Consider the following 18,049-nt stretch of genomic DNA (forward strand, 5'->3'; position numbering starts at 1 on the left):
GGCAGAGGAAGTGGCTGACAGTGTGTGAGCGTGTTTTCCTTAAACAAATACACTGCACGCTTTGTTTTATTGCCTGTCGTCCTCGGAATGAGAATGCTGCCTTGCGTTCCATTACCTTCTCGAAGCGGCTGTGTGCACACCGGATTCCAGGCCGGCCAGAGCGTGGCTGGTGCCATCGGGAGAATGGAAGTCCTTACAGATGAGGCAATTTCCAGATCCATCAATCATTACCCAGGACTAGGACAAGTTTCGTCCCAGCCCAGAGTTGCACGGTGGCTGGGGCCCTTCCCAGCTGCTGACTCAACACTGGGAGCTCAGGGTTCTTGGCTGGACTGAGCACTGCCAGGCGCGCTCTTAACCGTGGAGCATTTGCTGTTGGCAGTACAATGAGTGTGCACTCGTGGGGGACTCGGGGAGTAGGGGTGATTTTAGGAAGAAAACCAGATAATCTAAAATGTAAGAGCGCTGTTGCTTTTCAGTCTCTCTCTGTGTGTACGTAAATACAAATGCTTTGCTGTGAACTTGGTTGAATTTGGGAGACAGAGCTGCCATCCTTTGATTTGTTTCCCAAATTCCTCCAACAGCCAGGGCAGGGCAAATGCCTAAGCCAGGAGCTGGGAACCTGGTCTGAGTGCTTGAGCCGTCACCTGCTGCTGTGTCCCAGGGTGCATTAGCGTGGAGCTGGAATTGGGAGTGGAGCCAGGGCAAGAGGTGGTTTTTTTTTTTTTTTTTTTTTTTTTTGACAGGCAGAGTGGACAGTGAGAGAGAAAGACAGAGAGAAAGGTCTTCCTTTTTGCCGTTGGTTCACCCTCCAATGGCCGCCGCGGCCAGCGTGCTGTGGCCGGCGCACCGCGCTGATCCAAAGGCAGGAGCCAGGTGCTTCTCCTGGTCTCCCATGGGGTGCAGGGCCCAAGCACTTGGACCATCCTCCACTGCCCTCCCTGGCCACAGCAGAGAGCTGGCCTGGAAGAGGGGCAACCGGGACAGAATCTGGCATCTTGACCGGGACTAGAACCTGGTGTGCCGGCGCCGCAAGGCAGAGGATTAGCCTAGTGAGCTGCGGCGCTGGCAAGAGGTGTCTTAACTGCTAGGCTACAAATGTTCATGAATGCCTTTTTTTTTAAAGATTTATTTACTTATTTGGAAGTTGGAGTTAAAAAGAGAGGGAATGACAGATCTGCTCTGCGCTGGTCACTGCTCAGATGGCCACAGCTGGGCCTGGCCAAAGTCAGGAGCTCCCCTGGGTCTCTTGTGTGGGTACCAGGGGTCCTGGCACTTGGGCGGCCTGCTGCTGCTTTCCCAGGAGTGTTGGTGGGGACCTGGACCGGAGTGGAGCACCCAGGGCTTGCACTGGCACCTATGTAGGATGCTGGCATCACAGGCGGTGGTTAACCTGCTGTGCCACCCTGCAGCCTCTGTGTTCAGGATGTTTGTCCTAGCAGGGACTGGCAGGAGATGGCAAAGTCCAGGTTAGTTTTCTTGATTCCTGACTTTGAGCCGCATGGGATGCTTTCAGACTCACTGTTTTAGAGATGTTGCATCTGCGTCTACCAGTTTTTGGTCTTTGATTTTTTTTTAAAGATTTATTTATTTGAAAGGCAGATTTAGAGAGAGAGAAGGAGATCTTTCATCTTCTGGTTCACTCCCCAAATGGCCCCAACAGCCAGAGCTGGGTCAGGTTGAAGCCAGGAGCTTCGTCCAGGTCTTCCGCATGGGTGGCAGTGGCCCAAGCTTTCCCAGGCACATGAGCAGGGAGCTGGATCAGAAGTGGAGCAGCCAGGACTTGAACTGGGATCCGTCTACACTTCAGATGGCAGCTTAACCCACTGTGCCACAGTGCTGGCCCCGGTCTCAGATGGTAAATTCAGGGTGTGTATTAGTAACTTTTCTTTGAACTCTGCCATCTTTGGATTCCTAAAAACAGATCTATGTGCCCATATTGGGAAGGAAATATAGGTAGGATGCTAACACTCATTTTAAGTTTTTTAGAGAACTTTTATTATTGGAGCTGGAGGTGTGGTTCAGTAGGTTAAGCATCTGCTTGTGGTGCCGGCGTCCAGTATGGGTGCCGGTTTGATTCCCGGCTGCTCTACTCCAATCCTACTTTCTGCTGTGGCCTGGGAAAGCAGTGGAAGATGGCCCAAATGCTTGGGCCCCTGCACCCACATGGGAGACCAGGAGAAGCACCTGGCTCCTGGCTTCAGATAGGTCCAGCTCTAGAGGACCTATCTGAGGCCATTTGGGGAGTGAACCAGCAGATGGAAGACCCCTCTCTTTGTCCCTCCCTCTTCCTGTAACTCTAGCTCCCAAGTAAATAAATCTTAAACAAAACAAAACAAAAAACCGCAAGTCTATTATTTATTTGAAAGGCAGAGTGACAGAGGTTGTACGTCCACTGGCTCATTCCCCCACCCACCCCCCAACATGCTCACAATAGCCCAGGCTGGTCCAGTCTGAAGCCAGGAGCCTGGAACTCAGTCCAGGTCTCCCACGTGGGTGCAGAGACCCAAGCATTGGGCCATCTTGTTGCTGCTTTCTCAGGCACATTAGCAGGGAGCTGGATTGGAAGCAGAGGTGGACTCTATCCAGGCACTGGACAATTGATGCCATGTTCCAAGTGGCAGCTTAGCTGCTGCACCACAGTGCCACCGTGCCCCCCCTCCCCATTTTAAGTTTGTACATGGGGCCGGTGCTGTGACACAGCGGGTTAACGCCCTGGCCTGAACCCCTGGCATCCCATATGGGCGCCAGGTCGAGACCCGGCTGCTCCACTTCTAGTCCAGCTCTCTGCTATGCCCTGGGAAAGCAGTGGAAGATGGCCCAAATCCTTGGACCCTTGCACCTGTGTGGGAGACCTGGAAGAAGCTCCTGGCTTCTGATTGGCAGAGCTCCTGGTTGTTTTGGCCATTTGGGGAGTGAACCAGTGGATGGAAGACCTCTCCCTCTCTTTCTGCCTCTCCTCTCTCTGTGTAACTCTTCAAATAATTAAATAATTTTTTTAAAATAAGTTTGTGCAAGGCCTGGAAACAGCGGTGTGCGTCAGGAGTGGATGCGTTTGAGTGAGTGTCCAGCTTGCTACTGAGGCACTAACATGGAATGGATCAGTGTGGCCGCCTCGTGGGGCCGTGTTCCGGGCTTCTCATCCCTGCCCCTGCCCATGCTCCGCTCCTGCTTGGCACTGGGAGTGCCTCTTGCTCAGTCCCCTGGGAGGCAGCGGGGTTGGCATCGCCAGGCACTCGCCCCTTGCACTACAGGCGTCTCTTAAGCAGGGTCTCTTCATTGGGCCAGTTTCTGCATCATTACTTGGCCCCTTTGAGTCCGCGGTGCTGGGTCAAAGGCTCGGCCAGAACACAGAATGATTGACAAGGGAGAGTCCTCTTTAGGATGGGTAAGTTGTGAGGAGCGTGGGGAAAGGAGTTGGTCCATTGTCAGAGCTGCGCGTGTTGTGTGTCTGCCTGGGTCTGCGAACTTAACTTCGCCAGGGCTGGGTGGGAGGAGGAGGATGTGCACGGTGGCGAGAAACCCAGGGCGACGCTTGTGTGTTCTCATCTGATGCGTGGGATGCTTTTCCTTGAAGGTTGTCCTGAGCTTTTCTGTGTGATTATGAATTTCCAAGTGCAGAAATTAAGGAGATGAGAAAGTTACGGGTACGTGTTTCTGTGTGATACATGCTTTTGCAACATTGAATTGTTTGGAAGACAGAGACAGAAGTCTTCTGTCTCCTGGCTCATCCCCCAAATGCCTCCAACAGCCGGGGCTGGGGCCAGGAGCTCAGCTCTCCATCCAGGTCTCCTGCGAGGTTGGCAGGGGCCCACATATTTGAGCCATTACTACTGCTCCCGGGGTGTGCATCTGCTAGATGCTGAGATTAGAAACAGAGCCAGAACTTGAACCCAGGCACTTGGATATGGGATGTCCAGGCTGGCATCTTAACTGCTGTGCCAGACTCTGTCCTGCAAACCATGCTTTTAGAATATAAAGCCATGGCTCGTTTCTGTGTTGAAATAAAAATGTAACCTGGCAGCCCAGAAAGCTTCACTCTGTGGCAAGAAAGATGGACGGCGTTCCTAAACCAAGCGCAGCATCGTCTCCTCTTGTGGGTTCCCAAGCCCTCCCGTCTGGAAGGCAGGGAGCGGATTTTTCCTGTAGCATCTGGATGAGCTCACCAGCTTGGTAGTTGTTCCACTGGATTAATGGTCATCGATTCTAACGCCTGACGTAGCCAATTCCAGCAGCTCTCCGGCCAGGAGGAAGCTTGGCTGGTGGTTAGGTTTGTGACAGTGACTTTCCAAGGAGGACGTGACAGGGGCAGTGAGAACGTGTGGGAGAATTGCTTGTGAAAGCATTTAAGGGCGGACTCTAGCCCACAAGGTTAGGTTCTCGATGGTGTGGCCTGGTTTCACTTTCTCAGAGCGCCTCAAGATGTGAAGGAATGAAGAGAAGGATAGGGCTGGCACTGTGGCGTAGCAGGTAAAGCCGCCACCTGCAGTGCCGGCATCCCATATGGGCACTGGTCCAAGTCCCAGCTGCTCCACTTCCAATCCAGCTCTCTGCTATGGCCTGGGAAAGCAGTGGAGGATGGTCCAAGTGCCTGGGTCCCTGCACCCGCGTGGGAAACCCGGAAGAGGCTCAAGGCTCAAGGCTCCTGGCTTCTGGCTTCGGATCAGCACAGCACCAGCTGTTATGGCCATCTGGGGAGTGAACCAGCAGATGGAAGATATCTCTCTCTCTCTCTCTCTCTCTCTCTCTCTGCCTCTCCTCTCTCTGTGTAACTCTGGCTTTCAAATAAATAAATAAATAAATGTTTTTTTTTTTTTTTTTTTTTTTTTTTTTTTTTAAAGAAATGAAGAGAAGGTAAAAGAAAGGGCCAGAAGGCACTAGAAGAAATTCACCCCGATTTTCACGGGGTGTGGAAAGACCCTGCAGCACCTCTTCTGCCATCTCACAGGACACTGACGTTTTCTCGCGATAGTAAAAAGCAAACGTAGCTTGTGCTGACACTGTGGTGTACGGCACGGCTCACCCCCAGAGCACTTAGTACAGTGATGGTTATACAAACATCACGGTTTCACCGATGGCTGGGAAGATGCACACGTTTGGTGGGTGTCGTGGTGCAGTGGGTTAAGCCACCGCTTAGGAGGCCTGAGTGCCATATGGGAGCGCCCGTTCCAGTCTCGGCTGTTCTGCCTCTGAGCCAGCTTCCTGCTCATGTGCCTGGGAGGCGGTGAGCAATGGCCCACGTCTGGGGTCTTTGCCACCCATGTGGAAATCCAGAATAGAATTCCAGGCTCCTGGGTCAGCCTCGGCCAGCCTTGCTGTTGCAGGCATCTGGGGAGTGAACCAGCGGGTGGGAGCTCTCTGTCTGTCTCTGTCACTGTGTTTCAGATAATTTTTTTTTTTTTTTTTTGACAGGCAGAATGGACAGTGAGAGAGAGAAACAGAGAGAAAGGTCTTCCTTTGCCATTGGTTCACCCCCAAATGGCTGCTGCGGCTGGCGCACCACGCTGATCTGAAGGCAGGAGCCAGGTGCTTCTCCTGGTCTCCCATGCAGGTGCAGGGCCCAAGCACTTGGGCCATCCTCCACTGCACTCCCGGGCCACAGCAGAGAGTTGGCCTGGAAGAGGAGCAACCGGGACAGAATCCGGTGCCCCGACCGGGACTAGAATCTGGGGTGCCCGTGCTGCAGGCAGAGGATTAGCCTATTGAGCCGCGGCGCCGTCCCAGATAAATCTTAAACTCTAGAAGATGCACGTGTTCTCTGTTTCCCTCTGTTATCTCTTAATCTTCCAAATAGCTACAGAAATGCAGTTAATGATTTGGAAACAAAATAAACAAATAACAGTGTTTGCTGTAGAGTGATGGGATTTTGGGTCGTCTTCTCCTTTTCTCTGAAGTTTTTATGATGTGGTTGGTTAATACTTTTCTGAAATTCAAACTATAGTCACTTGCTTTTATTTCGGATGTTTATTACATTCTTTTTTTTTTTTTTTTTTTTTTTTTTGATAGGCAGAGTGGACAGTGAGAGAGAGAGACAGAGAGAGAAAGGTCTTCCTTTGCCGTTGGTTCACCCTCCAATGGCCGCCGCTGCAGCCGGCGCACCGCGCTGATCCGATGGCAGGAGCCAGGATCCAGGTGCTTTTCCTGGTCTCCCATGGGGTGCAGGGCCCAAGCACCTGGGCCATCCTCCACTGCACTCCCTGGCCATAGCAGAGAGCTGGCCTGGAAGAGGGGCAACCGGGACAGAATCCGGCGCCCCGACCGGGACTAGAACCTGGTGTGCCTGCGCCGCAAGGTGGAGGATTAGCCTATTGAGCCACGGCGCCGGCTGTTTATTACATTCTTAATCCAAATTCATTCAGAGGCAGAAGTCTTACAAATCAAAATGCAAGTCAAGCGGAAACATTTATAAATTCAAATAAGTGTAGTTTTGGTAGAATATTCAGAAACCAAACTTTCTAGATGGACACTGCGGCAGTTGGTTTCTGCTCCAGAATTCTTGCTTTTTGCCTATTGTCCGTGGGTTAGAACGCATTCAGCGTGAGTCAGCCGAATCTTGGGTTTGACGCGATAACAAAAGCTTCTCGGGTATTTCAGCACACACACGTTTAAAACCTTTCCTGGTATCAGATTGTGTGTGCCCAGCGTCAGGGCTTCTGGGAATGAAGTTGGCATGCAGAGGAAACCTTTGTAGACTGCTGGGCAAGTGTTTTTTGCTTTGAGGAAATAATTACTATTTTGAAAATCTTTTGATCAGCCAGCAGAGGAGTGGTAAGCTTTGGGAATGTTTGATGCCACTGTAGGGTTGAAGTAACTTTAAAAGAGTAGAAAAGTTTTAACATTTTGAAATTGCATAAGGTAAAGGTTTTCCCCAGGACCCTACTCTGCTGAGTTACACCTGCCCTCCTCCAGGGCAGTGCAGGTCTGTGTCACTGTCCCAGGGCTGTGTGCACCTGTCCTCCTCCAGGCCAGTGCAGGTCTGTGTCACCGTCCCAGGGCTGTGTGCACCTGTCCTCCTCCAGGGCAGTGCAGGTCTGTGTCACCGTCCAGGGCTGGGTCACACCTGTCCTCCTCCAGGCCAGTGCAGGTCTGTGTCACCGTCCCAGGGCTGTGTGCACCTGTCCTCCTCCGGGGCAGTGCAGGTCTGTGTCACCGTCCCAGGGCTGTGTGCACCTGTCCTCCTCCAGGCCAGTGCAGGTCTGTGTCACCGTCCAGGGCTGGGTCACACCTGTCCTCCTCCAGGGCAGTGCAGGTCTGTGTCACCATCCAGGGCTGTGTGCACCTGCCCTACTCCAGGGCAGTGCAGGTCTGTGTCACCGTCCAGGGCTGTGTGCACCTGTCCTCCTCCAGGGCAGTGCAGGGCTGTGTCACCGTCCCAGGGCTGTGTGCACCTGTCCTCCTCCAGGCCAGTGCAGGTCTGTGTCACTGTCCCAGGGCTGTGTGCACCTGTCCTCCTCCGGGGCAGTGCAGGTCTGTGTCACCGTCCAGGGCTGTGTGTAGCTGTCCTCCTCCAGGGCAGTGCAGGGCTGTGTCACCGTCCAGGGCTGTGTGCACCTGTCCTCCTCCAGGGCAGTGCAGGGCTGTGTCACCATCCCAGGGCTGTGTGCACCTGTCCTCCTCCAGGCCAGTGCAGGTCTGTGTCACCGTCCCAGGGCTGTGTGCACCTGTCCTCCTCCAGGGCAGTGCAGGTCTGTGTCACCATCCAGGGCTGTGTGCACCTGTCCTCCTCCAGGCCAGTGCAGGTCTGTGTCACCGTCCCAGGGCTGTGTGCACCTGTCCTCCTCCAGGGCAGTGCAGGTCTGTGTCACCATCCAGGGCTGTGTGCACCTGTCCTCCTCCAGGCCAGTGCAGATCTGTGTCACCGTCCCAGGGCTGTGTGCACCTGTCCTCCTCCAGGCCAGTGCAGGTCTGTGTCACCGTCCCAGGGCTGTGTGCACCTGCCCTACTCCAGGGCAGTGTAGGGCTGTGTCACCGTCCAGGGCTGTGTGTAGCTGTCCTCCTCCAGGGCAGTGCAGGGCTGTGTCACCGTCCAGGGCTGTGTGCACCTGTCCTCCTCCAGGGCAGTGCAGGTCTGTGTCACCGTCCAGGGCTGGGTCACACCTGTCCTCCTCCAGGCCAGTGCAGGTCTGTGTCACCGTCCCAGGGCTGTGTGCACCTGTCCTCCTCCGGGGCAGTGCAGGTCTGTGTCACCGTCCCAGGGCTGTGTGCACCTGTCCTCCTCCAGGGCAGTGCAGGTCTGTGTCACCGTCCCAGGGCTGTGTGCACCTGTCCTCCTCCAGGGCAATGCAGGGCTGTGTCACCGTCCAGGGCTGTGTGCACCTGTCCTCCTCCAGGCCAGTGCAGATCTGTGTCACCGTCCCAGGGCTGTGTGCACCTGTCCTCCTCCGGGGCAATGCAGGGCTGTGTCACCGTCCAGGGCTCTGTGTAGCTGTCCTCCTCCAGGGCAGTGCAGGTCTGTGTCACCGTCCAGGGCTGTGTGCACCTGTCCTCCTGCAGGGCAGTGCAGTCTGTGTCACCGTCCCAGGGCTGTGTGCACCTGTCCTCCTCCGGGGCAGTGCAGGGCTGTGTCACAGTTCCATGGAGAACTTTCTCAGGCTTCCCCAGCATCCAGTGTAGCAGGTGGTGCTGTCCCCTGCCTTTGGCCCTGCTCTGGGTCTTCAAGTGCAGGTGTGTGTGGGAGTGTGTGGGGTGGCTCCTTCCCTGCAGTTACGCCGCCCTCATTTACTGCTGGCTTTCCGTTGCCAGCATAGTAGCACTTGGGTCCAGAGACCAGTTGGGATGAAACATGGATGAAGGGAAATACATCGGTCAAGGTGCATGGCCGTATTTTCTCTTCCTGAGTTAAAAATACTTACAAGTCTTCAGCTGTGTCACAGCTTCTCAGCAGGTACCAGGTTGAGGTCGTTCCTAGGCACCTTGAAGGGAGGATTCATGGTTGGGTTTGGCTCAAAGGTTGAGACAGCCCCAGCACTGTCTGGCTCTGGGGTCCCAGCCGCCCAGGAATGCTCTCGGTGCCATTTCTGTGGCTTTTCCACGCACACAAGGCTGAGTCCTACAGGGGGCAGAATTTCCTGCCTCTTACACAGTGTGTGTGTGTGTGTGTGATGTGTTTTGTGCTGAACCCTGTGCACTTGAAATGGTTATTTCTCTTCCTTACCCCTAATTTCCTCCCAGGTGCCCCACCTAAATTTAAGAATAGATAAGGCGGCCGGCGGCATGGCTCACTTGGCTAATCCTCTGCCTGCAGCGCCGGCACCCCGGGTTCTAGTCCCGGTTGGGGTGCCAGTCCTGTCCCGGTTGCTCCTCTTCCAGTCTAGCTCTCTGCTGTGGCCCGGGAGGGCAGTGGAGGATGGTCCAAGTGCTTGGGCCCTGCACCCGCATGGGAGACCAGGAGGAAGCACCTGGCTCCTGGCTTCGGATTGGTGCAATGCTCTTCCGTAGTGGCCATTTGAGGGGTGAACCAATGGAAGGAAGACCTTTCTCTGTCTCTCTCACTGTCTAACTCTGCCTGTCCGAAAAAAAAAAAAAAAAAAAAAAGGCAGTGTGGTGTATCTAGAGAGACAGCGGACTCTTCGCTCTTGCGCCCTCTCCTGAAGTCGCCCTCAGACTGTTGGTGTCCACGTTTGCTTCTGTGACTTTCCCCTTTGCAGTCAGGCACTGGCTGTGGAGGAAATGGAGACCTGCTGACTTGGCATTCTGCTCTGTTGTTGCAAACCTGGAGAGCACCAGAAACCCTTGGAAAAGAGTGGGAAGTGACAGAGCAGACAGGAAGCTCCCATTCCCGGTGAGCACCCTGGTGCCTGTGGGACCAGGACGGGGCGGTGATGTCCCATAACTGCCTCCCCCAGGGTCGGCTCCCATGCAACGCCTGGTCTCTTCCCGGCTTCGGAACCAGACAACTTCATGTAACGCCGATGGGCATCTTCACAGAGGCGGCCATGCTGGGTGCCCCAGGAGTCGTGCAGAGCGACTGAAATGCATCCCTTGCAAGTTTCCCGGTGCCGCTGTGTGACCTAGCGCCTGGCAGCGTGGTTGGAGCCGGCGTAGCCGGGGCACGGGGTTTCCTTGTCCCTCCGATGCATGCTGATACAAGTGCCTTGTTCCTGCACAAGTGACTCAGACGCAGGGGCAGGAAGGTCACAGCGCTCTGGGCTTGTGCTTCTGCCCCTTTCACCTGCAGATCTTCCGTGAGGAGTGTGGCAGGAGCGCAGCCAGTGCGAGCCGAGGTCCCTGGGGACCCGGAGGCGCGCGACCGGGGAGTGCTCGTCTGCTTCCCGGTGCGTTTTATTAATGGGTCCCCCGAGCCCTCTCCCAGCCGGGCAGGATTTCCTCCCATTGTGACTGCCGATGACCCCCTCGGAATCGCTCCTCCACGGGGGTGCTCAGAGGACACTTTTCCGATTAGAGGCCTGGTAATGAGACGTTTGTGCCAACACAAGCCTTAGTGCTGCACTTTATTATGTAAGTCGTTACTTTCTATCCCAGGAGTGTCTTGAGAGGGGCTGTTAGGAGAAATCCCCAGGGCACCTGTGGGTCCCCCTGCTGAGAAACTCAGGCTGGGGCAAAGAAGCAGACCAGGGGCTGGGCGTTTGGCTCGGGGCTTGGGTGCCCGTGTCCCGTGTCGCAGAGCCTGGCTCTGCTCTCTGGTTGAGCCCGCTGATGCACACCCTGGGAGTGGAGCAGGTGACGGCTCCAGTTCCTGGGTCTCTGCCACCCCTGTGGGCGACCTGGATTGAATTCCCAGCTCTTGGCTTTGACCTGATCCCGCCGTGGCTGTTGTGGGCATTTGGGGAGGAGCCCCCTCACATCTGTGTTTCTAGAACAGTAAATAAATAAATAAATACATGGGAGGCCAGGAAAGTATTGGGTATTTGGTTTTCAAGGTAAGTTTTGTTAAGGACAAAATTGGCTTTTTGTAAAGTAGGTCAATGATTTTTTAGCATTTTTTAAAAAGTTTTTTTTTCTTTAACTTGAATTAGAGGGTGAGACAGAGATCTTCCCTCAGTTGGTTCATTCCTCAGATGGCTGCAGGCGCCAGGGCTAAGCCAGGCTGAAGGCAGGAACCCAAACTCCATCCGGGTCTCCCACGTGGGTGCAGGAGCCCAGCACGTGGGCCATCCTCCACTGCTTTCCCAGGCCATAGCAGAGAGCTGGATCAGAAGTGGAGCAGCCGGGACTCAACCGGGCGCTCATATGGGATGCGGGCACTGCAGGCGGTGGCTTGCTGTGCCGCCACTCGGGCCTCAGTCTTAATGTCTTGAGCTCTCAGCGGATGCAGCGGTACAGTAGACTTTGCAGAAGTTTCTGGGTTGGGGGGAGGTGGCCCACAGGGGTAGGCCCCTTCTGGGGAAGCAGGTGGTGGAGAGGGGTGTGTGGGGCATCTCAGCCACTGGGCAGCGTTGGTGTCCTCGTCTGATCACTGCGGACACTGTTGGGTTTCTTCTGGAGGAGTCCTGCCTGGCCGGTGTTGGCGGTCGCGATGTGTGCGGTGTCACAGCTGCTGGCTCCTGCAGCTCAGTCACAGGAGACCTGGGCCCGGGGGCTCCTGCAGGGGACTCCAGGCTGTGAGGATGGCTCAGTTTCTCTCTGGGTGGTGACTGTAACTTGGTACATGAAAAATATTTTATTTGACAGGCAGAGAGAAAGCGAGCTTCCATCTGTTGGTTTACTCACCAGATGACTACGACAGCCGGGGCTGAAGCCAGGAGCCAGAGGCTGCCTCTGGGTGTCCCACGTGGGTGCAGGGGCCCCCGCTTTTGGGTCATCTTCTGCACTTTCCCGGGTCATTAGCAGGGAGTTGGATCAGAAGTGGAGCAGCTGGGACCTACACTGGCCCGCATATGGGATGCCGGCTCTGCAGGTGGTGGTTTCCCCGCTACGCCACAGCTTTCTTTATACATGTTCATGCTGATTGATTAGATAACACTGTATATGCTGTAGGAAGAAAGATTTTCATCACAGTCTGACAGTGTTGTCAGTTAGCTGTTAGGCATTTCTTGTCAACAGAAATGTTCTCACAGCCTTAGGAAACTGAGTGGCGAAATAAGATGTTACATTTTTAAAAAGATAGACTAGGAAGAAAATCAGTCACACCACTTAGAATAGCCAGTTCTTAGTGCCGCTACAATCTGATTTGTCAGTTAGGCTATGTAATTCATGAAGCAGAGGCTCGTGGGGCAGGCGTTGGGTGCCGTGGTTAGAATGTTGCTTGGGATACCCAGGTCTGCATCAGAGTCTGGGTTTAAAGCCCTGGTCTTTGTTTCTGATCCCAGCTCCCTCCATCCTGGGAGGCAGCAGTGATGGCCCAAGTGCTTGGGTGCCCGCCACCCATGTGGGAGTCCCAGGTGAGATTCTGGGCTCCTGGCTTCAGTGTGGCCCAGCCCTGGCTGTTGTGGGTATTTGGGGAATGAACCGGTGGGTGGGAGCTTTCTCTGTGTCTGCCTCTCTTCACCTTTCAAATACTTTCAAAGAGTCTAGAGTTGAAAGGAACCTCAGTGGTTCCTTCTAAATGTGTGCACTTCTGGGGACGGACGTGGTGGTGCGGTGGTGGAACCACCATCCCTTCTGAGCCCTGGCGTGTGTCTCAGCTGCTCCACTTCCAATCCAGCTCCCTGCTAATGGCCTGGGAAAGCAGCGGAAGGTAGCGCAGGTGCTCAGGCCCCTGCACCCACGTGGGAGGCCCTGGAAGAAGCTCCTGACTTCGGCCTGGCCCAGTCCGGGCCATTGCGACCATATGGGGAGTGACCCAGCAGCTGTGAGATTTCGCTGTCTGTCTCACTCTGTTTTCTACAGCTCTGCCTTTCAAATACATACATCTTTAAGAGAGCACGCAGACCTTGTGCACAGTGTGGAAATCCTTACCCAGCTGGTGCTCTGGGAGATGGGCTGTGTTGTGAACACAGCACTCCCAGAGCCGCCAGTTCTGAGTTAAGCCTTCTTGAACACATGCCATTCTGTCCTGCTTTTTGCTGCAATTTAGCCTTGCTAATTCATGCTATGACAGAGCACACAGGCCAAGTCTGCTCCTCTTCCTTCATGACACCCAGAGGCTTCTAAAAGCTTAATTCATTTTATTTATTTGAGTGTCAGAGACACTGAGAGAGATAGGCAGAGATCTTCTATGTGCTGGTTCACTCCCCAAATGGCTGTAACAGCCAGGAGCCAGGAACTTTGTCTGGATCTCCCACATGGGTGCAGGGGCCCAAACACTTGGGCCGTCCCCTGCTGCCTCCTAGGGTGTGCATTAGCAGGGAGCTGGCGTGGGGTGTAGAGCAGGACTCCACCCCAGGCACTCTGATACTGGGTGCAGGTGCCCCCCAGGGCATCCTAACCGCTGTGCCAAACGCCCACCCCGTGGTAGGTTTTTGGGCAAAGGGTACCTTGCATTCCATTAGCTGCCCGATGGTGGTCCTGGGAAGAGCCTGGTTCTCTTTGTTCTAGTGGCCATCAGCGTAATGCTGCTGCGCTCTGGGCAGCTTCTGTCAGACAGATTTAGAACACCAGGTGCTTGTTGCACAGGTGTCTGAATTAAAGAGACTTAAAGAAACCCTCACGTTTCCAGTTCTCAAGCTCCCTGTGTGGGGATGGCACCTGTTCTCAAAGCAGTGATTTCTATAGCATGCTTCAGTGCGGTGGGGCTCCTCGTGGGTTCTTCCCTGCTGTGTGGCTTCTTTTTTGAAAAAAGATGAAGTCACAGGGCTTGCTGAAGTTAAGTGTCCGTGGACGACCAGGGAGCGCGAGGTCTCGTCGGAGCCTGGAGTATGCCGTCTGCTGTCCGCGTGGTGTTTGATGCCTGCGGGGCCACAGAGCAGACGTGCTTGGTTCCGGAATACTCTGAGGGTGCTTCATCCACGGGTGACCAGCGCGGTCCTGCCTTGGTCGTGGTCTTTGGTGGCTGCTTCTGTTTTGCTTTGAAATCATGCATCGGTTCTCTTGGCTGCGTCGTGATCAGTTTGCAGTTGCCTTGTGTTGTGTGCATTTATGCTAATTCTACTGTAAATGTTTGCCTGGAATCCGTATTCTTCTGCAGGCACCAGACTCATTTCTTCTGGTGTTCAGCCAGAGAAACGGGAGCGTCTCCCAGCACTGCAAGAAAACTGGCAGTGCTAGGGCTCTGGAAAAAGACTGCTGAATGTGCCCCTGCTGTGCCGGCTGCGTAAGTGATTTTCAAGGGCAGTTTTGCCTTAACCTTACCCTTGGCCTCGGAGGTCACGTGTTGCATGTGAGATGTCGCCTGCAGCTGTGCGGGGAGGGCGTCGTGGTGCGTCTTATTACCAGCGGTGTTTGGGTTGCTGCTTTTCTGATGAGTGTGGAAGATGATTTTCTGATGAGAGAATGGAAGCCCGGCAGGCGCTTGCTGTTGCCCTGGGGGGTCCCTGTGACCAGAACGTGTGTGGCCCCTCATCTGTGTGTGTCGCTGAGGTGGCTCCGTCTTGGAAGACGCCGGGTTCAAGGAGAAGCCCATCCTGTTTCTCAGAGGTGGACCGTGGGAGAGCTGGTGGGGGGCTCACGTCTGAGCGTTTGTCCAACGGAGAGTGAAGCGGGAAATGGACAGTGGGTAAAGCGGCTGCCTGCGGCGCCTACGTCCCGTATGAGCACCGGTCAAAGCTGCTTCATGTCCCGGCTGCTCCACCTCGACGCAGCTCCCTGCTATGGCCTGGGAAAGCAGCAGAAGGTGACCCAAGGGCTTGGACCCCTGCACCCATGTGGGAGACCTGGATGGAGCTCCGGGCTTCAGCCTGGTCCAGCCCCAGCCATTGCGGCCATTTGGGGAGTGGGCCAGTGGGTGGAAGATAGGTCTCCCTCTGTAACTGTGCAGAATGACTGAGTGACCAAGCCAGCAGGGCACTTGCCGGGCGCTCTGAATCCATGAAGTTCACAGGAGAACATGAGGCACTGCTGAGGGGGGGGTGGTTCCCCAGGAGGGCGCTGTGTCCAGGAAAGATGTTGAGGAAACGTGGTTTTCCTAAGCTCAACAATTAGAATGTCATCTTTGTTCCCATTGAATCAGCAAACCCGGAAATGGTTGACAGGCTCAGTGCCCGTGGACATCGTTGGCGACGGTTTGTCCGGATTCAGAAAATCTGTGAAAGCGTCCGTGTGCTTCCTCTCGTCCTCTCTGATGGCGAGTGCCCCTAGGAGAGGGAAGTTATGGGTGGCGATATTCAGTTCCCCAGGCTTTTGCTTCTGCAAGAACTGAGTGGTGTAGAAGTCTGACAGCAGGAGCCTGATTGTTGTTTATTTAAGGTTATTAGAGTTGCACGCAGAGACAGAGAGCGAGATCTTCCACCTGCTGGCTCACTCCCCAAGTGGCTGTAGCAGCCAGATCAGGGCCAGGTTGGAGCCAGGAGCTTCATCTGGGTCCCTGATGAGGTGCAGGGGCCCAAGCACTTGGGCCATCTTCTACTGCTTTCCCCGGCCTTTAGCAGGAAACTGGGTTGAAAGTGGAGCAGCTGGGAATCGAACTGGTGCCTGTGTGGTATGCTGGCATCACAGGTGGCAGCTTAACCCACAGTACCACAGCAGGAGCCTTATTCCAGAGGCCACAGGCCGTCCCTTAGGAGGGATCCTGTGAGCCCCGAGATGGACGTGAAGCCTGTGTCTCAGAGTGAAGAGAGGTTACGTGTGTTGTGAAAACTGTGATAGGAACGAACGCCAAGCATGTTATCACCAAGGCTCTGTCCGAATGCTCTTTGTTGACAGGTGGAGGGCTTATAGATTTCATTTTTTCTTAAACGATTATAGTTTTTACCGAGGTGATTGGGTCAGGGGCCGGTGTTGTGGTGCTGTGGGTTAAGCCGCTGTCTGTGATGCGGCTGTCCGTTTTGGGGTGCCTGTTCAATTCCTGGCTGCTCTGCTGCCTGCCATCGAGTCTGGGAAGGCAGTGGATGGTGGCCCAAGTGGTTGGTCTCCCTGCCACCCACCTGGGAGACCCGGATGGAGTTCCAGGCTCCTGGCTTTGGCCTGGCCGAGCCCCACTTGTTGGGGATATTTGGCAGTGAAACAGTGGATGGAAGATTCTTTCTCTCTTCCCCTGTCTCTGTCACTCTGCCTTTCAAATAAATAATAAAATCTTTTTTTTTTTTTTTTTTTTGACAGAGTTAGTGAGAGAGAGACAGACAGAAAGGTCTTCCTTCTGTTGGTTCACCCCCCAAATGGCAAATAACAACTGCGCTGTGCTGATCCGAAGCCAGGAGCCAGGTGCTACCTCCTGGTCTCCCATGCAGGTGCAGGGCCCAAGCACTTGGGCCATCCTGCACTGTCATCCCGGGCCACAGCAGAGAGCTGGCCTGGAAGAGGAGCAACCGGGACAGAATCCGGCACCCCAACCGGGACTAGAACCTGGGGTGCCGGTGCCGCAGGTGGAGGATTAGCCTAGTGAGCCGCAGCGCCGGCCAGTAATAAAATCTTTTAGAAGAATAGATTCAGCTGTGGTAAGACGAACGTGAGATGGTGAGATGCTAGGGCGACTTTGTCTTCAGGCCCAGGCGTGCGCCAGCCGTGTTCTTGCTGTGGCCACGGACACGGCTTTCCTGAGTGTTTACTGAAGCAGAGGCAGCGTGTCTGTGTCTTTCTCACAGCCTTGCTTGCTCGGAAGGGAATGCAAGCTACAGAATCACGTAGAGACACGTTTTCTGTAGGCATTTTAGAGTGAATCCTTTAATCATCAAAAGAGTCAAGTCTTTTTTTAATACGGAATTTAACACATGAGATTTTCATGGTCACGGCAAATGCATGTCAATTATAACAGAATTCTCCTGTTCCTGTTATAGTAGCACAAACAGCAGACTCCATGTAGTTCACAGATATAATTCTTTATATGTGTGTGTGTGTGTGCATTTGAAAGAGAAAGCGGTCTTCCATCTGCTGGTTTACTCCCCAGATGGTCTCAACAGCCAGGGCTGGGCCAGGCTGAAGCCAGGAGCTTCTTCTGGGTCTCCCACGTGGGTGCAGGGGCCCAGGTACTTGGGCCATCTCCTGCTGCTTTCCCAGGTGTATTAGCAGGGAGCTGGATTGGAAGTGGAGCAGCTGGGACTCGAACTGGTAGCCACATGGGACGCCAGTGTCGCAGGCCATGGCTTTACTGTGTGCTTACTGTGCTCTTGAAGGCCCTGTCCTGCCCCGGATGGCCGTGATAGACGTCCCTGTGTAAGAATGGCCGCACAGTGGACACGCTGACCTTCACTCCCAGCACAGATGCAGGCCAGGGCTTTAACCCGCTGCGCCACAGCACTGGCCCCCATGTTAGCTTTTTATCTGTATATATTTCCCTTTGTAATTCTGTAGAGAGATTGTGACCTTAATAGACATTTGTGGTAACTGGCAGTGGCAGCTCTGAGAACATGTGGTGAGGAGGTCTTGAGTGGCCCTCAGCCTGCAATGCGTGTTCCGTGTCGTCACTGGAGGCTGGTGTGTGTGTTACTGAACTTGGCCTTTACGAAGCTCGTTCCGGAGTGCAGTTTGCTGGAGAGGGGAATTTCTGCCCTGCGTCTCCAACAGTTCCCTTCCCATTTGGGTTCTTCAGTGCTGGAGTCTCAGTATGACGCCCGGAAAGAAGGCGTGAGCGCTTGTGTTGCTGGGATTATGGTCCCTGCTTGGGGCGCCCGTGACCCTGACACAGGGCCTGGCTGGAACCTGGCTGCTCTGCCACCTGCCCAGCTTCCTGCTGCTGTTCCCTGGCGGGCAGTGCCTGGGCGCAGTTCTGGGATTCTGGTTTCTGCCTGGCCCAGCCCCCCTACTATGCGCATATGGAGCCGGGATCCAGTGGGTGCATCTTAAAGTGAAAACAAGTAAAGAAAAATTAAAGAAAAGGAGCACCCCCCTCTCTTGTTTTGCTAGCACCATTGAAAATCTGAAACTTAGGTGTTCTTTTTTAAAGATTTATTTATTTGGAAGAAGTATAGAGACAGACACAGAAAGAGAGACAGAAAGAGAGTGATCGATCTATCTTCCGTCTGCTGGTTCACTCCCCAAATGGCCACAATGGCCAGGCTGGGCCAGGCAGAAGCCAGGAGCCAGGAGCTCCATCCGGGCCTCCCAAGTGCAGGAGGCC

The 18,049-nt window shown here is 54.4% G+C and overlaps 1 protein-coding gene across 23 annotated transcripts in view; it reads left to right on the top strand.

The window, feature by feature from the left end:
* PARD3 (par-3 family cell polarity regulator) overlaps nt 1-18,049 on the top strand; it is a 507,188-nt gene that overhangs the window by 14,368 nt on the left and 474,771 nt on the right. For 15 of the 23 annotated variants that reach the window (XM_051833443.2, XM_051833446.2, XM_070056186.1 and 12 more), the window contains exon 1: nt 14,317-14,475. The exons of the other annotated variants lie outside the window; for them this stretch is intronic. In XM_051833443.2, the coding sequence (XP_051689403.2) occupies nt 14,332-14,475 (144 nt within the window). In that variant the 5' untranslated portion in view covers nt 14,317-14,331. Of the gene's footprint in view, nt 1-14,316; nt 14,476-18,049 lie in introns of those variants that run through there. 23 annotated transcript variants of the gene reach the window in all.

The sequence above is a fragment of the Oryctolagus cuniculus genome, chromosome 13 (assembly GCF_964237555.1).
Source record: "Oryctolagus cuniculus chromosome 13, mOryCun1.1, whole genome shotgun sequence".
NCBI lineage: Eukaryota > Metazoa > Chordata > Mammalia > Lagomorpha > Leporidae > Oryctolagus > Oryctolagus cuniculus.